Source organism: Osmia bicornis, chromosome 4, assembly GCF_907164935.1.
Source record: "Osmia bicornis bicornis chromosome 4, iOsmBic2.1, whole genome shotgun sequence".
NCBI lineage: Eukaryota > Metazoa > Arthropoda > Insecta > Hymenoptera > Megachilidae > Osmia > Osmia bicornis.
Window position 1 is genome coordinate 6929977 of NC_060219.1, and position 19385 is coordinate 6949361.

Sequence of the window (19385 nt, forward strand, 5' to 3'; positions counted from 1 at the left end):
AGTGAAAATAACCAAATTCGACGTGATTATCTCGTTGACAAGGTGCACGGAGATTGCGAAAACGAGTCGCGTCTAAATGTCTGGTATAGCAATCCGCGTTTATCCGCGCCACCCAAGAACAGACTGGCTAATTTCGAGTTTCGAAAATACGCTTCGCATACCAGCTGACCGGGCATTTCATTATCAGCCGGAAGGCGGCTATGCAACGAATTCGAGACGCTAATTAGCGTGTTTCGAGCCGTGGCTCGACTCTAAGACAAACCGCGACCATCCTGAAGGGAACTTTAAGTGCATCGTTCGCTTCGCGTGGAAATACGATCCGCGCCGAAATCGCGACGAGCTCTACCCTGTCGACGCACCACCGAATACGATGTTACGATGCCACTTGTTTTACGAGCGGGTAGCGACAATTTTTTAGACGGCTTTTTAAGTGTTCGTTTGAAGCATAAATTTCATGCTACACGCCGTATGTGTCTTCCTTTTGGAGAACACTTTTTTGCCTAATTTTGACCCGTTCAATGTAACGAACAGTTGCAACTGCACATTTTTTCTAATAACGTACTATCATTTTTTTTTTTTTGTAATTATCTTATACTGCTACTTAATCTATACGTTATAACAAAGTTTACATTTTGAGAGCAGAAACAATTTGACGAGTTCCGTCGTAAGCTGCCAACAGCTAGTACCAGCGAGCACTAAGAGTGCAATTTTAGGAGACATCTATATATTTAGAATATTTAGTGGGGGAACGATGATTTTAGCCCTTAGTTACTGCTTGAGTAGACTGCATTTTGCGCGTACTTAGACTTTAAAATAGAAAACAGACGTGGAGATAAAACACGATCCCAGGAGGGACAATTGCTCGTTAAAATTATTGAATCAACCGATAAATCGGCAACCAAACACGGCTACGCTTTCAGTTACAAATCTTTCGTTCTGAAGAATAAAGCGTTCAATAAACATCGTATGGTTCATTAGCGTATGAAAACATGACAATAATTCAAATTTGGATAGTCGAAGGTGAAAATTTCCATGCAAAAAAGGCTCGTTTTATGCCCTTCGAGGTTTCATGCCGACAAAGGTTCGATCAATTTTACATATCGTTCGATAAATCAAGTCTCGGTTTCTCGTAATTTCAATCTGCTCCTCCTGTATTTCAAATTCCTACGCCTACGCGAAATCTGAAATGTTTTCGTCGATTCACGACCATTACTGTGTTTCATATCCTTGAAATAATTATTGCCATGTTTCATTAACCCTTTTAGTTCTTTTTAACAAAAATTAAGAAATGATAGAATTGACGATTATTTGAATTTTTTAAGTTTACAAAATTTATTATAATAATCGTTATTCGAATAATTATTTGACATTCTTAAGTATGCCTAAATTTGTTCGATGGTAGAGCACCCTTAAGTCGCAATTACTGTTATCCCGCGTTTGTATACGAGATTCGATTAAAATCGCGGAGTGCCGACGACAGAGAAGGCAAGAAACCGATAAGAATCCAAGAACACAGTGTGTGGTCCCCGTTGTGCATGAATATCCGTTTAATTTGAACGCCGACCCCCGTCACAACGTTGAGTTGCTCATACGAGAGGCGCCAGTTAGTGAACCGCTCACCTCGAACAACGATGGCTTAATTAAGCGACACGAGTGTTGACTATCTTTTATTTTTCCATTTCTATAAATCACGGGAAAATTGAGCTTGCTATTCTACACAGGCAAAACCGAGTGGCTGAAATTGTAATTAATCGTCGCTTTCGCAAACCTGAGAAATTTAGTCAATTCGAGTTATCGCCGTTCAAATTTTCTGCCACATTAATTAAGTACTTCAAATTTAATACACGACAGTGTTTAATGAATGAATTTTCGATCCACCAACAGAAATTGAAATAAGAAATGTGCGATAAGAGAACGAAAAAGTTAATGAGCCTGAATGGTGGACGTTTATTTCATCGAAGAAATGTATTTTTAATGGAAATCAAGTGACGATAAGATCGTCGCTTTTTATCTCTTTTTCTCGTTAATTACTCATCCTGTAACGCCAAATTTTATAAATTTAAATATTCGTGAAATGCTAACAAGCTGTCTGTTCCACTCAGAAGATCATGAATTACCGAGGACGTCGAATAAACATTTATTCTCAATCAGAAAAATTGTATTTCCATACAAAAACCTCGTTCAGGGGTCTCACGGAAATGCTTCAATGTCTATTGTGAAATCAAAGAGTTGAGTAATCGTCGTTCCATGCAACGTCTACGAAATTGAATTAAATAGGTGATAGCGAGACAAGAATCGCGCCATCTCTAATTCCTGGCGACAAGACGTATTCCGCAATTAAGTCGAAAGCGTACGAGAGAAAGGTAGAGAAAGAGGGACGGCCATACGAGGAGACGAGCCGTGAACGCCTCGAGGCCTGTTTTGCATAAAAATTATAAGCCGAATTAATGTTTTCACCTCCATAAACGCGTAACCGTGCTCGCGTGCACTGTACTTCGCAGTCGGCCGATCCGTGACTAACGCCATTGCTTTATCGCACCTTAACACCGATCCTGTACCACCGGTATTTTCTCACACGTTGCTCTCAGTCCGCCCTTACAATGCCTTCGAGAAACATGATCATCTCGTCCTAAGAATTTCTCGCAATCACGATCGAAATTCATTTTGTATCGAAAGTTTTTTAACACATTTTAAGCGTATAAGTAATATCCTTGGATAAACTTCAACGCCCAAGACTCATGCAACTCTTGTCTATTTTTCTTTACAGGTGGTTTTGCTGACCGCAGTCCTGTGCCCGCGGCTTGCTGCCGCCAACAACCTGACTTTATCCTTCTCCCCTCGTAAGACCAGGGAACATCCTTTCAGAGGACATATCTCTCGCAGGTACGTATACTTCCTGGCGTTATCACGCTTCAATAAGCGTACCCCTATCGATGTACATCGAGATCGAGGAAATACCTTAGCTTCGTTCAAGCGAGGATACATTTTACTCAAAAGTTAGCTGCTAGAGATAGCTCGCTAGGTGTAACGTAAAGTATATCGTCTCACCGCGTATCTTGCGTTGTATTCAATATGTAGATATTTTGTATACCGATCGACCTGAGCGACAGAATATTCTTCTACTTTACCCAGTATAGCAGTCTTCCAATTTTCTTAGATGAAATATGAAATATGAAATATGAAATACGAAATACCTTGGCATCGTTCAAGCTTGGCATCGCGCTAGCAAATTTATCGACACCAGAGCGACATATTTCGCGCGGTTGAATTTCAATTTTCAATCAGCGTCCGCGAACGCCAGTATATCTCGAACGTTTACCAACAACACGGCGTTACCCATTATCTATCGCGTCTGACAAGCTGTCTTAATTATTATTAATGACTCGCGTAAATGGTCCGGCCGGTGAATACGGAATCGAATCGGTGTTTTTCCGGCTGGATAGAGCTGCATTCTTATCGTTCGATTTGGACACGAGCCGCTACATTGCCGGTACGAGTGGAATGTTATTTCGCTTTCGACGATGGCGCTCACAAGCCTTCCCGTCTGTCTTGATTTCTTTTTTCTTTTTAATTGGACGACTTGGTGCTCGCGTCTAGCCCCCACGGTCAGCCGAGAGAAAATTTTAACGATTCGTTCGTACGTCGGTGAACTTTCCAGGACTCAGACCTTGGACGACCCGACCAAGCGGTATCGAGAGATTCTGCGACAGGAAGGAGGCGAGCACGGCCTTCCAGTCGATTGCTGCCCTACGGTGGAGGAAATGGTGGAACCGGTCGGCGGTCGAAATCGGGAAAACATGTACGTCCAGCTGTATCGGGATGGCCAGAACGCCCAGAGGTTCTTCGAGTACTCCTGCAAGCCAGAAGTCCTCGACAAGCCGTGCCGGTTCATCGACCGGAAGTTCAGTAACCAGTCCAGATGTGTGCAGAAGTTCTCGTACACTTACGCTATCGTTGAAAATTCTGGATCGACGGTATGCAATGATAATCAACCCGATCGATCGATCATGCTTTTCATTAGCCTCGCTTGTCTCTTCGTTCGTAATCTTCAGAATAACATCGATCCGCCTCTTTATTTTTCATTATGTAATTCCATTATTAGGTACGATTTAAACGATCGATTTTAAAGTCGAACCATCTAGTTTAGATAAATATTTGCTTCTTACACAGGGTGGAAAGGAAGAACACGGGAGGCACCGGCACAGAGAACGGCTAATCCCCACGTTTGCTGGGAACACAGTGGGTGGATCAATGTGGACGTTGGATTACATCAAGGTGCGAAGCGGTTGCAGCTGCGAGGTCAGCCCGAAACCGAAGAAGAAGAAGAAGTTTAAGAAGAGCAGGCCAAGGGACCAAGACTTCGATCTGGAGCCGTGAGATCTCTGCTTCTAGATGAATCAGAGCAGATTCTTCCTCCGATCTCGTAACACTACCGAAACGTTACATCGAGCAACGACCATGTTCATTGAATTTTACAGATTCGACGGAAATCGGTATTAAAACGATGAAGAACTTGATCGAATTATACTCTACGAAAACGTTACCAGTGGATGAGAACTTCGTTGTCTTTTAACGAAGAGATTCGAGACCATTCACGTTGCGTTATTAAAAGTATTCTTGAACACTGAATGTGCCTTATCGTGAAGTTTGTATTTGTTTTTACTAATGGATCGACTATTATTTTAGAATATTTCTATCGTTGTATTTATTATTATATATGTATACAGTTTGAGAGTATGTTTAAGGGTTAACGATAGAAGTTTAGAGAGAAAATTCTGTCATACTATTATTCCGTTTATTTTTGATAAGATTGTAAGGTTTATAGTTGGCGAGATGAAGTTTAGTAGTACAACGAGAATGGTAGAATCTCCTTCGGACCAATAGGTGGACAGACTGATATTACGATTCGAGGGGTTGAACACGAAATGTGTTCTGAATTACAAACTAATATCGGGGTATACATACTATTGTAAAGAAAATTTTTCGATACCTTATAGTACTTAGTAATAGGAAGTCTCGAGCAGATTTATATTTAATACTTAGGCAACTACGTGCGTTTTCACCCGCGGCCAGTTATTATTATTAGAATCATACTCTTGTATTGTAGCCTACAATACCTACAATTTGTAGGTCTTAAGATATTCGTATCTTTAGTTTCTAAGTAATTTTTATGTTTATTATTAATATAAGCTATCGTGTTTCATAGATCTGCGCGCAATTCGTTACGTGTCAATAACGAAAGCCAAACGCAACGCTACTTAAATTTATTTAACGTATTAGATAGCCTTTATTTAACTAACGTTACTAGAATTATACTTTCATTCTTTTTCTAAGCACTGACTAGGAGAATTAGCGAGTGCAACGATGTTGCATTAGTTAGTAACCATGACAATTAATAATAAATCTGAATTTTGTTGTAATCTAAGATAACGAGTTATTGAAGATGTAGAGTTTATTTTGTATGTGAACATGTAGGTATTTTTATACGAAATAAAACGTATTTTTTTTTCTTTAAATTAACATTACATTAATTTAACGCATATCGTTGCAGACATAAACATGCCATTGTTTGAACAGATGCTTATCAGTTTAATCTACTCCTTTGTGTATATATATATATATATATAGAGAGAGAGAGAGAGAAAATTACAAGAACATTGAAAGAAATACATGATCATGCGTTAGATTAATGTAATGTGTAACTTATAAGCAAATGCCTTTCTGTTTAGAATCAATAAAATGTTCGATAATACTGTACTTAAGTAACTTGTATTAGTCAGATGTACACACCGATGACGTATGTAACGAACGAGTTATTATACCAGTTCTACGGCTTAACGTATTTATAAATGTATTATAGTAAATTACACCGTACGTTTAATTTACGACAAAACCTTTCCCACTAAGTGTACTTTCCTTTTCTATTACAGTAGCTTTCGTATTAATACTTTAACAAATGGTTTCAACTCGATAACATTCATGTATTATATAACTGTGCATTGCAGATTTATTTTCTGTATCGTCATGTATACATTGTACATAAATGATATTAATACAATTGTTATAAAACGTATTCGTTTATTTCCTTTACCACGTTAAAATGCATTCATCAATCAAGTTTTTGATAAGAGGTTGATTCTAGGAAGGATTATAAGCATAAGCATTAAAAAGGGAATATAGAATGAAGAGATTGTTATCAAATGAAAGACTATCTATTGTTTTATTTTGAAAAAACTAAAAAGGGTCAAAAATGAAAAACTTTGAATACCGGAAGTGGGAGATCCTTTGAATGTGAGGAAAGACCCAAGTGCTTTCACCAACGCGTCGCGACGTCGATATTTCAGTGCGAATAGTATTCTCAACACCCTCTAGCAGAAAATGTTGAGATTAAGGCGATGCAAGCGTCGAGGCTGAACTCCGAATTCCGCATCGGTAAAACAGGCCATGTTTGATCGAAAATTAAACAGAACAGAAACTGACTTACGCGCCACCTGAATTATTGAATCCAACTAACGGCATGCTATACTACGTTACCTTTCGCAAATACCTAAATGTCACATGTATGCTATATGTATAAGTACATAATTAAACAATACTGACCATGTAAAATTGTATTTGCAATGTGGTACACTTCAGAATCTTAAAAACATAGTTCCTAAAAAAAATATAACAGCGATTAAATAGAAAAAAAGCATTTTTGCATCCAAGTCGCTCGTATTATTTGCTGCATAATTAATAAATGTAGCATAGAAATAATGATACAGTTATTAATTGGTCATCAATTAAAAAGATTGCCCAGGTTTCACCATGGGGAGGTTGCTGCGGGTGGAGACCCGCCCTACCTCATCCCATCCACCCTCGATTTATGCAAATTTTTATTTTTATACAATACCATCATCCTCTTGATGCACATTTGCAAAACGTTTTTGACTGTTGTGCAAACGAACAACAAAAGGAACATGATTTTTATTCACTACCTACCTATCTATACATCTACGTACATTTTTGTTTTTTATTCCTATCGCAACATTTGTGGCTCCGGTCTTCTCTTCAATTTTGTCTTCTGTTTCTTGTATTTTTGATACCTAATACACAATTTAATATAATATTTTAATACTACAGCGTCGAGACCGCTACATGAGCTGCGAATAATCACAAAAAACGAATGAACTGCGCCCTACAGAGAAAATGAGGAACTAAATTTATGGTCTGTTTTACCTTTTCGACGATTTGGGTAATATAAAAACCAGACTAACATTCTTAGAGCTTCCTAAACACGTCCCTGAAATTTCTTTGCAATCTGTTCAATAAGGGCGACATAATTTGAAAACTCGTTTCTAGGCATTGTCGGTATAGTTTTCATCGGTTGCATTACCTTAATTATTGTTCAGTACTTCATAGGTAGATGATATCGACTGAACTAAACATCCACTTATTTTTATCTTTATTCTTTTTATTGAATTAATTCCTCAAGGATCAATAAAACTCTCAAATGTAACGTTTAATAATAAATATTGCGATTTATTTTAAATTAATAACGATATCGTTGCGCATACTCAAAGTATAAAACTGCAAAAATTACTTGTCAAGGCTTAGATTTAAAATCATAACACCCTTGTATGGAAATATAGCGGTTTGTTTAAACCATCTTTGCGATAAATACCACGACAAAGATTAAAGAAAAAAAAGTATGGAAACTATAGATGTACGTATATTGTGTGTTGCGAAAATTAAAATCTGCAGTATCACCCGATGTCAAACTGCTTGTTACTGAAAAATATTAAACAGCAAATTGTCAGTTTCTCAACAAATGTACGAAGACACTTATATAAATATACAATTATTCACTCGCAATATTATAAAACAAATATTTCTTTTTCTACACGCTCGACATAGAATTTGTACCAGTAACACTTCGTAACAATAAATATTGTACCGCATATATTATATGTATATATACTGTGCGTGTAAATAGAATATATATACATAATATTTATATGCATATTAAAACACTCATAAAAAATATGGATCTCTTGTTATGATCATCACTTTTCGACCATGTCGAAATGAAATTTTACATAGACTTTCGCGCAGTCCCGTTAATTAATTCCTGAGAGTTTGAGTTGGATTTTGTTTCGGTTGAACTCGTCTGTGAAGGAACTTTCGGAAGACGAGGTGCGATCAGTAATATCGCTATACCCACGATATGTGGAAACATGTATAGAGATCTGGAAAAAAGAACACGCGAGTATATAACATTTTCTTGTCAAAGCATTCCATTGTGTAAGTCTAATTGTTTAAAACTAATTATACTTACAAATATACTTTGATACTTGGTACGAACTCCAGAAGTACAAAGCTAAACGTAATGTAGGCCATTATGATTCGCGTTGCGATGAATGAGATTCCGTCGTACAGGAACTTTTTCCCTTTCGAGCCTAAAAAGTATGGGCGAATTTTGCGACGAGCCTGTTGAGGAAACATAAAGTTATTTTTTAAGAAGAAAATAAACTTAACGTCCGACTCAAAGTTATCTTGAACTATACTTACGGTACGCGATACCATAGTGATAAAAGCTCCATTGGCAAAGGTCAAATAGTAACCCGGATAGAAACCATGCCATATGGCTGAAAGAACATATGTATATATAAGCTTATTGTGTTTCATTCTCTCGTACACGACCGATCTAAGCCACCGATTTGTTCCTTTATTCCAATGCTCGATGGACATCTTCAAACTCTGCGACACCTGCAATCGCAATAATCGTGTGAACATCAATTTCCATTTATTTCAGTCATTTTTAAAGACCTACTTCGAAATCAAAGATATCGACGTTAGAAGTTGCATCCCATACAGCTTCCCCTTTTTCGTTATACCCGCTGAAGCCGAGCCCGGAGTTATTGCAAATAGCGTCAGCGAATATCCAAGCGTGATAATATTTAAAACGAACAAGCGTCGTCGAAATAATTAAATACCATATCTTGTAGAACACTGTCGTGCTGTACAAGAAGTCATCCTCTGTAAATGAAATAAAACATCGTCAAATGAGAAATTGACCAAGTGGCATAGAAAAGTAAATGCTAAATAAAGAAGCAAACCTTTCAGTCTTTGAATTGGATATGTTGGAATGAAAATCACGAACATAAGCGCACATAATAAACTCGCCAAGACCTTTTTGATTACCACCCACGTAGGGGATGGTGAGTTAACTATTACTGCGCGGTCATTGGAATTTTTGTCGTTATCCTGGAAAAGAATAAATTCAATGGTAGCAATTTTCCATGTTTTCAAACCGACCATTCGATAAGCAACAAACTGAGATTCTTACTTTTGGATCATCAGATTTCGATGGCATACGTCCATAAATGAAATCCATGTAATCGCGATAATATATCACTGGTCCGGCCATTAGGGCTTGAAAGTGGAAGACGTAACTAAAATATTCCAAGACCGTCGGCATCTTTCTGAAATCAATTATCCGTATCATTTATAAAACAATTTATTCGACTGATACGAAGCATTGTTGTGAAACGATGAATCTAAGTTCGCTCGCAATACGAGCAACGAATGAAAGTCATACAGAATGCAAGTGGATGATGGGCGTTGTCGCGTTGCGTATTATATAATTAGTATTGTGGAATAAATGCGATGGGTTCAAGAAGACGTCAACTCACTTCACGGCTTGATGACGCTGCGTTGGCGTGAGTTCCTCTTCGGATCGCATTAAACCGTCGTGTACATTGTACACGAGGCTGGTTACTTTCTGTGTGATTACCATAAGTGGTCCTGTAATATATTTTTGTCAAAAAACCTTTTCATTTTAACACCTTATAGAACCGACGATCGATGCTTCAGTTTGAATTTTTATCTCAAGAAAGAAATTATTCAAAGAATTATGAGCGTAGACATGTAACAGGACAAATGCAAATCAACTAAACAATACGTAATTTAGAGACGAGAGAGATTGTTATAAAAAAACATAATGACACACGTAGTAAAATTAATTTGCATATACTTACCGGTGATGTCAAGAGTGTACGATCCGTAATTATATATTTGTCGATGATAATGTACACACGATAAGTAGATCAACGCTGTCGCCAGCACAAAACTGAAACACGATACAGTGATGAGTTGTTAAGTTCAAGAAACGATCATTGACCATGCTAATGAGAATGAACGTGAAAGGTTTCAGCCTTTAATTTGTCACAGTACAAGTAGCGATCTAGTAAATCCCTATTTTTTACAAAATGATCATATTCTTTAGAATCCATTTTAATGATAATTTAAATCTCAGAACAATAAAGTGTAATCGTCGACAAGAAAGTTCGTATATTTTTCATGTAAACAAGAAAACAAGATCATTCAATTTTCTTTCTCCACTTCTTAATCATTAATGAATTTAATTCTTAACGTCTGCGATCTCCGCGACAATGTTAATGAAATATATTTATACACGGTGAATAAGACTCCAGACGGTTAGTTTTTTAATTTTTCCAGCACACCTTTTTGTTCAGCATATGTTTACAAATTTCTGCTTTCATTTACATTATTTCAGCATTAATTACGAAAGTATCAAACTTTACATAATTACAGTACCTGCCTTCGATATATGAACTCTTAGAATTAGTAGAAACTTTCTAATTAAGCGGAGAAAACTTTCTCCTTTGACGGGTGAAAAAGTTTTCCGAGAGGACATGAATTGTTTTTAACAATTAATAAACTAATTTCAACTTACTTCTGCATATTACGAGGATTTTGCGTACACATTACTATGTAACATAAGATGGGAAGGCCTGCAAGGTGTATCGCCTGGCTGAAAAGATACGATTATTTTTTGTTTAAATTAAGCACGATGGTTAAATTAGTACAGGAATTCTACCATACAGAGTGTTTATTAATTAAAACGTATTAACATTGAAATCAAATACAAAAGAAACAAGAGAATTTGCATATTTTATTCGGCTGTCTTTTTTGGTGTTTGCGAAAATATTGCAAAAACGCTCCGGATTCGTTCGTTGAATATTTTTATCTCACCACATTTTTTACAATAAAAGTGCATGCAATAGAATTTAATTATTATACCCAGAAGGTATAATGAAATTTTAACAAAATTAGTTTTGATCAAATAGCTCTGTTCGAATTTAAACCTTTGATTTCACACATTTGACAGCAAAATAATAAAGGAATTACTAGAAATATCGCAAATTTAATTAATTATCAAAAATATGAACATCCGAAGCATAAAGATTTTATAATAAAAAACTTTCACATTGCAATATTAAATTATTCAAACCTTGTGCCATTTGTTGTATAATAATTTCACGTTTAGATCGAGGATAATATAGAAGCACCTGTGCCGCGATCAAGTGTCTTAATAAATCTTGAACACCCTGTACTTACACGACACTCTCATGCTTAACAAAGTTACAAACCCTTCATCGACTAATTGATTGATATTTTTTTATCTATGCAGATCGATTTACCTGCCAAAGCAGAAATATCCAAGCAGCAGACCATTGACAAGACCAAACACATGTCTAGTAGTTGGTGATACTTTGGTAGGGCTAAGGAAGTTCCTTAAAATTCCAGCCAATATCAATGCCGAGAACTGTGTTACTAAAAAATTCACCTGCGCAAAGAAATACTGGTATTATAAATCTATCTCTGAAAACCACCCACGCAAATTTTCCCGCAGCGTTGCTCGTTATCAGTTTCAACGCACGACAACAAACAAATGAGACGTCATTCGCATGTTATTATTTCGTTATCAGAATCGACTCATTTCCCAGTTCCACGGGGAAGAACATAATTAATCTCTTCAAACGATATAGGTATGCGTATCAAATATATGGATTTTCTGGAAGGGTGACACAACCAAAAAGGTAAATTCAATTAAAGGTAATTCAATTATTGATGATATTATTAATTACACGAATTATTTAGCTAACTTTGAATTTATGTAAATTTTACGTCAGACATTTTCGTGCGATGAAATAGATGGGAAACTAGAGAACAATAATCGAGGAGCATGGAAATTCCTGAACGATTTTGTCCTACAAGGGTTTCCCCGTTTACAAAGAACGACAGAATGTGCATTATGCTCGTATGAACTACGAAGGCCATGCATGAAAGAGAACATACTTTGTATAGGCTCTATTGTTCCTTGGCGTGCGTAATAGACCGTATTCACTGGATAAAGTGTACGCGAGGCTACCTAAACTTAATAATAATAATAAAAAAAAAAAAAATAACAGCAACAACAAAACAATGATGTGAACGTTTTGCACCAATATAGTAACTTATTGTTAGTAGAATATTACGTTTTATTTGTAAATTTATTGGAACACCATGGTGATGGTTTATCGAGCGTAAAAATCTTTATTAAGAACACTACTTCCAATCGCTATAATTTTATTACAAAAAACAAACAGAAACGCTTGTAAAATTAATTATGGATGATCGTAGTCACCTTTGACATCAAATGAATTAATCTTCACAATCTAATGAATGAATACCTCTTTAATGTATGTAAAATTAAACACGTCCATAAGATAGTTATATGCAGATTGATAACCCTCGATGACCCGTGACGAGGGAATTTCCTGCATCAGCAAGGAAGAGTGAAATGTATACAAAGACAAAACCGGATAAGAAACCGACGGTGATCCCCCGTATGAAACATTACAAAGCGAACAGGAAAAATGCATAGAGTTCGCGTTTCGTATATAAGAGCAGGCTCCTGCCCAATGTGGCATACAGTTCACTCAACTTCATCCAAGAAGTTTAGAAACCTTGTGCTCGTCTCTACAAAGCAAATTAATCAAACATCATCGAAATGAAGTTCATCGCTCTCGCAGTGGCTCTTTTCTGTGCGGTAGCATACGTTACCGCTGAATTTGGGGAAGAACAATTACTAGAAACTTACGTAAGTATTTGCAATTATTTGCAATTCGATAGAAATTTCTAATCTTCTAGTATTTCTTTTCAATGTTTAAATATTTAGAGCTACTGTTTATTCAAAAGTAGATAAATAATATCAATTAATATTTAGAAATTGAATATTGACATTGAGTTTCAAATATTTGAATCGTAAATTAGAAGTTTGCAGTCTAATTAAAATTTAATGAAGGTTCAAATTATATACACAAGTATAAACTTTCAAAACGAATAGATTAATTAACATGTAATTAGCATGTTACATTAAGCACTTATAAACGCAGTTGTTACATAAATACTAATTAAATCGGCATATGTTTTAGAATCCAGTTCGTTTTCGTCGCGAGGCTAATCCTCAGGGTTCAGTCGTCATCAGGGGTGAGAAACCCCTGAGTGGTCCAGACCGCCGACCATCCCTGGACATCGACTACCAACAACGGGTCTTTGACAAGAATGGAGTAAATGCAAATGCTTATGGAGGCTTGAATGTCCGCCCAGGACAATCTGCTCAACCTCATGTGGGCCTTAATGCCGAGCGTAGGTTCAAGGATGGTTTCATCGGTGGATTTGGTCAAGTTCAACGTGGCCCTGGTGGAAGACCTTCGCCTACCTTCGGTGTAAACGGTGGATTCAGATTCAGACGCGATGTTGACGAGGTCGTGGAACAGGGAGAAGAAGAGTAAACCAATTTCCCTACAAACATCATGGAATTTTAGCATCGATTACGCTTAAAAATTAACCCTTTTTCTCTGCGACATCTTTCCATTTCTAAAGGATTACATTTTCTTAATGTAATTAACAATATTTTACCAAAGAAAATGATCTTTTCACCTTCAAAATTAATCATCGAAGACTATATGACTTTTATAGCGAAAGGGTTAATAACTATTTATTCTGGCTATGTTTTACCTTATTTATCTTTATTGATTAATAACAATGTGATCAATTACTGATCAATTATTGGCTGTTAATAACGTATTAAGTGTATTGTGAGTTTATTGCAATAAACGTAATTTTATATCCCATGTGATCAGTTCTTTTTATACCTTTCTTTATTAATGATTCTATTGATAGCAAAGTGTTTTGAATTAATAAATGATAATAAATGATTTATCTGAGACTCAATGAATATCTTGCTAACTTGCCAATTAAATTCGTATCAATAATAATGTACGATTTTAAGTGCATAGTGATGGTTTGAAGCGAGGTCATGTTGAAAATTATGCGAAATTAAAGCCTCAGATACCAACGGTCAAAGTCGAAATATTAACAGATATTATCATTAATTAATAAACATTAATGATACCACGAAATGAATAAATATTTTGACCAAAAGAAATGTTCGAACAACGCAGCAAACATTTAGTTTAGGAAAATACGATGTATATTGTATAAACTTAAAATTAGGATATATTTTACACTATTTGCATACAATTGGGTACCTAATATGCACACATATTCACTATTTGCATACAATTGGGTACCTAATACATGATGTGAAAATTTTCAACTTTCTTGAAATTAATTAAAGTATACTTCGATGATTAATTTTGAAGGTGAAAAGATCATTTTCTTTGGTAAAATTTAAAGAAAGAATTCAACTCCAGGACGACTCTATTGTCACTCCAACTCTTAATTAGAGTTTGAAGTGTTCTGTTCTCGAATGATTGAAGAATGTACCATATATGTACTAGACCTCAAAAATAGTCGAAAAATCACAAAGGTATGAGGAATCTAGTTCACTTTTGCTGGTGTTCTAAGTTCTAAACAATAATTTACCTTTTCTGTTGTCTCATTTATTTTAATTGTATAATTTAAAAATACAAATTGTTATTTTCTATAATTAACATAATTGTAACATTATTCAAATTTGTTTGTCCCATTTTTAATTATCCAATTATATTAAATTTAAGGCATTAGTTATCTGTGACCTCCATGCTAGCTAACTTGTTAAGCACATTTTCTAGCTATAACAGTTACTCGAATAACACAACGGTACCTGCGGTTCTTGAATGAAAATAAATGTACACCTCGGGCAGTTATTTTATTTTTTGCTTTAATAAACAAAACAAGATGACATTAAATAGGTCAAGATTTTCAAACATCATCCAATTAGAGGTTGACTGAAAAAAGAAACAGTTCGAGACGGCCTACATTCGATGTTATGACGTCTTTAAAATTCTTTAAATTAGGTATTAGTTTCAAAAAGATAAACTTAAAGCAATATATCAATTTCCAGATAACGATAACGAACGATGGAAATCATTGTCATATCATTGATGATTCACTTCCCATTTACTTCCTTCTTTCCTACGAATCAATCAATCTAAATAACAAAATTATTGATTCTGAAATTTTTAACATTAATATTTAATTTAACATTCCGTTGAAAAATAAAAAGGTTCGTTAATTATTCGTGTTGATTTTCATTATTCGCGAATAAATTTTTATAGAAAAAGTGAAAGAAGCCAACAGAGCTTCACGCGCATTTAATTTCTCTTGTTCTATAAAGATAAATCTAAACGCTTGTTGAGAATTAGAATTTGAACGATGAATATATTAACTACAAGGTAATGCATTACCTATAGAATAATACATCACCCGTGATCAATTTACATGAGCAGTGTAATAAAATATCATTAACTTTTCGACCATAGTGAACATATGCATAAGGATTGTACAATCTTAGCAACGGAGAAAAAACACTTCACAGAGCGATGATTTGCTTGAAAGTCATAAAGAAAATTGCAAGGTGGAAAATGGAAATATTTAACGACTGAATGATGTAAATGACCATTCCTAAAAAAAAAAGGGTCGATGACGATTGTTAATTTCCGTACTGACATCACGCCACACTCGAGATAATTTATCTAGTACCAGTGCCGATTTATTTCGTCTCGAGGGTTCAAGATGAACTGATCACGTTTGCTAACAGAGGCCAATGATCTCTAGATTCTACACTCAACAGTTCACACGTTGCGTGCATCTTTGCGAAAGCAGAAGTTGTTTTATATAACAAATTGTAATTCAACCGATTATGTCTATTCCTCCAAATTATTCATAAAATAATGACTTAATACAAATATAATTTTCTCTATTCGTTAACTTATAATTCAACGTTATAGATTTTTAATTTTTCTTAAACTCTACATAGTACATAGTGTAAAGATCAAAAGGTGTTGTAAAACGAGTTTACCCGCCGTTCACACGTTTCTCATCTGATGGATAATTAGAGGTACTGTTTAGTATAACGGGACAATACTGATCTTTGTCGAGGGCTAACAATTCATTGAAACGAAGCGGAAACCTAGTCGTACCGCTCCTCGAAAATAGGACACCCATGTACATATTGTTACGCATTCTTCGAGTTGCATTGCAACTTTAGCCACCGATACGTTCCTTAAACGGTTAGCGTCGACGAGTCAACCAATTCTTGATGCACCTTGATGTAAGCATTAAAATTAGCACGGTACAAAAATAAGTAACGTAAGATGTAGAATTAAAAGGAAGTTTCTTTTCAGTTGGAAGTATTGCAACATAATTGGTATTGAACGCATGTATCTGTTCGCAGTACTCTAAGGGTTAAATTCAATTATTTGTCGCATTGAGAAGGAATGAATTGAAATTAATAAGTGAGAAACGGGTACAGTAAGTTATCGACGCGTCGCGTCGCGTCGTCGAGTAAATTTCTCATTTTTATGTTACTATCTATAGATAATCACAATTACGTACAATTTTATCATAGTCTTATGTTTATTGATGATACCGTATGACTAACGCGAGAACAGGCCATTCATTTACACAAAAATATCCCACTCATACGATGTGTAAATATTTTTTTTTACAAAGCTGTCTCATTTCATATCGTGAACAGAGTAAAAATAGCAATGGGTAAACTTAAATTTAAAACTGTTCTAGATATACAATCTTATGGCAAAATGTAATGGTTGAAACGATAATAATATTAACGCTTTTATCAGGCAAATTTAAATAAGATTAACCACCAAAGCAATAGTAATGTTATCAGTGACCATGATATCAACGTTAATAGTATGAATTTTATTCGTTATAGTGGAATATTCGTCAATTGTACTATAAATTTATTAACTTGGAAATATTTCTCTTCAACTTGCTCCTGGCGCTATGCTTTCCTATACCTGTAGGTACACCAAGCACCCGTCCGGAAAGTCGGCGACGCACGGTACTTTCGGCAACGGGACATGCATTTGTTTATTGGCCTACTTAATACTACTATCTCTGTAAATAATAATTAGAGAGCAATTCAGACACAGCAATTCTGAGCTATCAGCCGTCAGTCGATAGTAAACATCGTTCGTTCATACGGAAGTAATTTACGTTGTATTCACCTTTCCTCAACTGTTGCATCTAATGCAGCCTATATCGTGTCGAGTCTCTCAATGTATTCACCGGTCAATCTATTTACAGAATATACACATTTCACCACGCTTGGCGTCTTATTACTTTCCTACATTTCTTCAACAAAATTTATGAAACTCACACTATCGTGTTTACTGTGTAACGACACCTTTGCTATACTTGTTAGACAGGACACGAACTTGATTTTATCGTGAAAGCGGAACACGTGAATAGAAATTCTATGCATCCGCGCTAAGTTAAAGTGAACGTTAAAATATCTGTACGAAACGCAATATCATTCAACGCTATTTTTAATTTTTGTCGTTGTACCATGATAACATATCCGATACACCTTTCAATGGAAAATTATGTTTTGAAACGACTTCTCGTTCAGTTTTTAACGTTCGATAATTTACGTAGGATGGTCAGAGGATTGGATTTACGCACATACAAGAATAAGACGCTATATCAGGATCAGTCTAACACAGTCTATACTGTTATACGATAGAAACGGCGTGAAAGTGATTTCAATGACAGTGTTTATGCGAATCCTACGCACGTATATCGTATGCATTACAATACCGAGAGCAGCGTTAACGAACAGTTAACCCTTCGAACAATTGAACCACCGATTGCCATACCGTTCTACTATTTCTAAACTATGTAGATTAAAAGCCACGGACAATAGGCGCAAAATTCAGAATGTTGAGATTTCGTGAATACAGCTGATGCCGATAAGCCTTAACCTTGACAATCATTGTGAGAAAACGATAGGCGGTAATGAAATCAACAAGTTGAATTGCAAGGATGCATAATAAAAGAAGGGACGGCGGGTGAGATCCAGAGTAATCTAAATTCGATCGATGCGCCATCCTTTTAAGTGATAGAGAAAGAAGTAATAATAAGGGCGGGTATCACGTGATAAAAACGAAAAAGAGATTAATTTCTCACCTGATCGATCGGCACACCGATAAGATCTGCGAGCCACTGAAAAGTCCGGGAACCGTCGTAATAATCCTCCACGATCGCGGTCATTGTCAGCAATCATAGAATCAAATAAACACGCGCGCACACACCACCGTGACACGTTGTTATGCCTCGGAAAATTTTGTTGCGTGCCTTTTAAGACACTGGTTTTACACCGTTCTCTTCCTCTCCCTTAAGGGAACAATGGCTAGAATGCGACTAATTCACGCGACTAAGACACCGACGACGCCGTCAACGAGGACAGTTCCTGAAATGCAGCGCCGCTTCGTTCCGCGCTGGTTGACTTGCCGGCACCCAGGGCCGTATCCACAAGTGGCATGATCAATTGCACGTGATGTAAACTAAAAAGATGGCCAAGCTAGCTAGGCCAAGCTAGCTTTCCCCCTCTCTCTGGCTATTCCCCTCATTAAGGTTGCGATTTCGATACGACATCAAGCAAGTCGATCTTGACACTCGTCGATAATTGGTAATCGTACTCGAATAATAGCGGATATACGATGTTTAGTAAGTTTGCACATAACTGATGATGTATACCAAAATGAAGATATATAGAAATTATTCTTATTGCGTGATTGTTTATTAAAAAATTGAACTTACCAACTGTTCAACGTGGTACGGAGACCATAACCTTTTTGATGGGAATGGAAACGGAGAAGGGGAAAACTCGACAATCTTGGTCACAGCTGATTCGTGTTGATCCTTGACTCTCTAACGCTACCTCAGTATCGCGAATAAATTGATTATCGCGAGATTTGTTGTAATCCTAAGCTGTAATTACTGAAATATCAATAAATATGATGAAATTTTTAATGTTTCAACTTGCATCATTCTTTCTTTCATAATAGATTCATCCCTTATATGTTGACATTTGTAATAATTATCGTATAGCTTTATTGATTTGATCAGATTTCATTCACAAACATTGTTAATGAATTTATAATTCTTGTATCTTACTGCTAATAGATGATGTCAGGTATTACCATTATGACATCCTGATAATTATAAAGAAGCTCGAAATAAATAGCTCTACAATAGCTCTATAATAGCTCTATAATTTACAGTCGTATAGTAGTGTCGTTTTG

General features: G+C 36.0%; 3 protein-coding genes across 6 annotated transcripts in view; 2 read left to right on the plus strand and 1 right to left on the minus strand.

Moving 5' to 3' along the window:
- LOC114880641 overlaps positions 1–6060 on the plus strand; it is a 78152-nt gene extending 72092 nt beyond the window's left edge. For 2 of the 3 annotated variants that reach the window (XM_029196891.2, XM_029196901.2), the window contains exons 3-5: positions 2768–2883; positions 3659–3974; positions 4171–6059. In XM_029196891.2, coding sequence (XP_029052724.1) covers positions 2768–2883; positions 3659–3974; positions 4171–4377 — 639 coding nt within the window. In that variant the 3' untranslated portion in view covers positions 4378–6059. Of the gene's footprint in view, positions 1–2767; positions 2884–3658; positions 3975–4170 lie in introns of all 3 variants that reach the window. The other variant, XM_029196884.2, reaches the window with a different exon arrangement.
- Positions 6061–7495: 1435 nt separating this feature from the next.
- LOC114880628 (lysophospholipid acyltransferase 6) lies at positions 7496–19061 on the minus strand. Of its 2 annotated transcripts, XM_029196870.2 has the most exons (12): positions 18901–19061; positions 18268–18823; positions 11487–11632; positions 10739–10816; positions 10020–10111; positions 9675–9786; positions 9329–9464; positions 9099–9246; positions 8813–9018; positions 8551–8748; positions 8318–8469; positions 7496–8228 (listed from the first exon to the last, which is right to left on the minus strand). In XM_029196870.2, exons 2-12 carry the CDS (start codon positions 18349–18351, stop codon positions 8075–8077), a joined length of 1506 nt encoding a protein of 501 aa, XP_029052703.1. In that variant the 5' UTR covers positions 18352–18823; positions 18901–19061; the 3' UTR covers positions 7496–8074. The 2 variants fall into 2 exon arrangements, with proteins under 2 accessions (XP_029052703.1, XP_029052693.1); XM_029196860.2 differs by having other exon boundaries at positions 18268–19061.
- Positions 11656–13964, plus strand: LOC114880657 (hymenoptaecin-like). Its single transcript, XM_029196925.2, has 3 exons — positions 11656–11885; positions 11979–12928; positions 13263–13964. The coding sequence occupies exons 2-3, from the start codon at positions 12839–12841 to the stop codon at positions 13620–13622; spliced, it is 450 nt and encodes a 149-aa protein (XP_029052758.1). The 5' UTR covers positions 11656–11885; positions 11979–12838; the 3' UTR covers positions 13623–13964.
- Positions 19062–19385: the final 324 nt, after the last annotated feature.